Source organism: Cebus imitator, unplaced genomic scaffold (assembly GCF_001604975.1).
Source record: "Cebus imitator isolate Cc_AM_T3 unplaced genomic scaffold, Cebus_imitator-1.0 Scaffold863, whole genome shotgun sequence".
NCBI lineage: Eukaryota > Metazoa > Chordata > Mammalia > Primates > Cebidae > Cebus > Cebus imitator.
This window is the reverse complement of record NW_016108178.1, coordinates 167,975-171,477: the sequence shown is the minus strand read 5'-3', so window position 1 is coordinate 171,477 and position 3,503 is coordinate 167,975. Positions and strand designations below refer to the sequence as shown.

General features: G+C 46.3%; 1 protein-coding gene across 1 annotated transcript in view; it reads right to left on the bottom strand.

Moving 5' to 3' along the window:
- Positions 1–919: 919 nt before the first annotated feature.
- The window catches only part of CYP27C1 (cytochrome P450 family 27 subfamily C member 1), a 17,869-nt gene continuing 15,285 nt past the window's right edge, over positions 920–3,503 (bottom strand). The window contains exon 8 of the mRNA XM_037735624.1: positions 920–1,086. Coding sequence (XP_037591552.1) covers positions 970–1,086 — 117 coding nt within the window. The 3' untranslated portion in view covers positions 920–969. The remainder of the gene's footprint in view (positions 1,087–3,503) is intronic.

Below are 3,503 nucleotides of genomic sequence, written 5' to 3'. Positions count from 1 at the left end.
GACGAAGTCTTGCTCTGTCGCCTAGACTGGGGTACAGTGTCGCAATCTCGGCTCATTGCAATCTCCACCTCCCGAGTTCAAGTGATTCTCCTGCCTCAGCCTCCCCAGTTTCTGGGATTACAGGAGCCTGCCACCATACCTGGCTAATTTTTGTATTTTTAGTAGAGATGGGGTTTCACTATCTTGGCCAGGCTGGTCTTGAACTTCTGACCTCGTGATCCACCCACCTCGGCTTCCAAAGTGCTGGGATTACAGGCGTGAGCCACCATGCCCAGCCTAATTTTTTTATTTTTTGTAGAGACAGGGTTTCACCATGTCACCCAGGCTGGTCTTGAACTTCTGGCTCAAGCAATCCTCCCACCTTGACCTCCCAAAGTGCTAGGATTACAGACATGAGCCACCACGCCCAGCTGGCCCTTTTAAGTTTGAGCCCTTCAACAGGATCTAAATCTGGTGCTCAGGATAAAATATTGCCTCTGGTGTTTTCTTCCCATAATTACAGTATTACAGAGGCATTCTTAATGTTCCCTCTTCAAATTAGAAACAGTAAGTTGAAATCGCCTTCTAACATGGAGCCCGGATGCCAGTATTAGAGAACAGATATTCAATTAACAGAATTTGTAAGTAAAGCACCATTTTCCTGTAAAAGTAAATGCATAGGATACTGCCAGTCATTCAAAACTGAGTTTTGCACAATGTATGAAGCATGAATATTCTGTGCCCCTGGTTTTTAAACAGCTGTTTCCCCCAAAGAAAAGGCAACTTCTGGTATGCACCAGTAAAACAGCAGCCTTTTTACATTGCTTTGCATAAAGATTTACAAGTGTCCTGGGACGTGGGAGGCCAGTCTATCACGAGACAGACTCTAGCGATGCCACCTTCCTTTGCCACGGTGATCAGTGGCACACGCATAGCCAGTGTGTGTTGGCGAGCTGGTCTGCTACTTCAGCCCGGGTTTAAAACCCAGGCTTACTTTCTGTTAACAAATCGCACATGGATGGGCCCCCCTGGCGTCAGGAGCCCGTGGGTTTTTGCATGAACAGCTTTAGTCTGAGAAGATGTTTTGATCTCAAAATGTTGAAGCAACTAAGAAGAGAAAGAGAGAGAATGGGTCAGAATTGGAACGGCAGAAAACTCCCAGTGCTCCCTGAATGCTTTTACTCCTGTGGGCACTGGGCTGCAGAGAGCCGAGGCAGTGAGCACCCAGGTCCAGCTTTTTGAAGCTACAGAACCTCGGGGTCAGTAGGAAGCCCACTGTTGGGGACAGAACTCTAGATCCCGAACTAGAGCCTGGCATGTCCGCTGAGCAGCTGCACAGCCGGGTGGGACAGAGGTGCAGGCAGATGCTCAGATGGCTTAAGTTTCATTGACCATTTCAAATTCTAACTCTGTTGCTTCCCTTGTAGGTGCAGATGAAGAAGGCGTCAAAGGAGCAGGGGGAAATTCAGAACAAAGTGAAATTCTGTGTTTCCTGCTGCTTCCGAATCTGCAGCCACTTCAGACCTGGCCAGAAACAGAGGCGGAGAGAGCTGAATCCAAAAGACTTCGTCATGCTCCTGTCCTGAATTTAAATATTCTTGGTTCGTACCTTTGATTCCGTTTTTCATTTCTACAGTTCAAAAGCAGAACCGGCCCTGCCTCCCAGGGTGAAACTGGAATGTACCTACACACTGAGTTTGAAAGAACACCGAAGTAGCCATCACCCTAAAGCAATCATCTCCCGCACCGGCCGGCCAGGGCTTGATGTTCAAAGTCAGCCTGTGCTTAGGAATACACAAGTAACCCGATCTAAAGACTTCTGTCCACAGACAGACTCCTGCGGGGAGGGCAGGCCTTGCTTGCAGCCCATTTGGACAGTGCAGGGGCAAAGGAGCCAGTGACACCACAGTCCCCTACTTGGGACCCAGGCTGTCCCCGCCCTCCTCTTTCTCTCTCTCCAGCTTCGTCTCCCAGGCAAGGAAGCTGCACCTAGGATGGGCTGGGGCTCCAGATGGAGTCAGGCAGGCACCAGGGCTCAAGGGTCAAGGCTTGCAATGGGGATGCAGGCAGAACTCATGCCTTTGTCACTGTTAAGGAAATGAACGGAACCGCATGTCTTAAGGCAGCTCCACCATGTGCTGCCATCTGGGTGGCTCAGCTTAAACACCTAACCTCTGACCCCTCGCGCTGACCTCTTGGAAACGCCTGCTCATTCCCATGCACTAGAGGGAAGATTCACACGTGGGTCTCCTGACTTCAAGGCCATCGTGCCACTCAGTATTTTTCCTTTTCTGAGTGGTTTGTTTGTTGAAAAATTTAAAACTATGCAGGAGGCAAAAGATAACACTGTCCCCTCTCCCACATCCAGTTTCCAACTCCCAGGGAGTTGGGGTGGATCTTCCAAACATGCTTCTGTTCAATCAAATATCTTTTTCCTGATTTTAAGAGAATACATTAATATCACACCGTGAAAGCTGTTCCTTTGCTTCCCAGAAGGCTTCAGGCATTTCCCTGTACTGTTGGGCCAGACACCATTTATTTGGCTTAGAAAGGGCACACTGTGGGGATTTGAACACTGAGAACACCTGGACACAGGGAGCAGAACATCACACACTGGGGCCTGTTGGGGGTGGGGGGCAAGGGGAGGGAGAGCATTAGGACAAATACCTAATGCACGTGGGGCTTAATACCTAGATGATGGGTTGATAGGTGCAGCAAACAACCATGGCATGTGTATACCTATGTAACAAACCTGCAGGTTCGGCACATGTATCCCAGAACTTAAAGTAAAAAAAAAGAAAGAAAGAAGGAAAGGCCCACTGCTGCTTATGTGCCAAGAGACTTTCTTCATGAAATGGTGTTGAATTTTATCAATTATCTTTTGGGGTGATCATGTGATTTTTCTCCTCTTTATCGTGGTGAATTCTACTGACAGATTTTCTCTAGGCAGACCATCCTTGCATTCCTGAATACGCCTGATGGGTGAAGATGCCTTTCTGTTTCATACATTCAGCCTGCCAACTGTTCATTTTGCATATGTTTCATCTTCAACTATTAATCAGTCTGGGTGGCCTATAGTTTTTATTTTCCATTTCATCTTTTCCAGGTTTGACTATCAAGGTTATTGCAAGTCTCCCAAACTGAGACTTCCTTTTTCTATTCTCTGTTTGTATACCATGAGGATTACCTGTTCCCTGAAGATTTGACAAAACTTCCCAATAATCCTGTCTAGGTTCAGGATACTTTAGGGGTAAATCTTTTTACTACTGACTCATTTCTTGGATCCGTTCTCACTGATTCAGTATCTTAGGTCTGTTCTCTTTCATTTGAGTCGATTTGGATCATTTCTACTTTTTCTAGTAAATCTAAGTGCTTTATCTAAGTCTTCAAATTCATGGGAAAAAAAAGCTGTTTGAGTTATTTTCTTGATTTAAAAAAAAAATCACATCCTGTCTCTACAGTTGTGTCTCTCTGCTCATTCCTGGTACTGTTCTTTCATTCCCTCTTTTTTTTTTTTTTTTTTT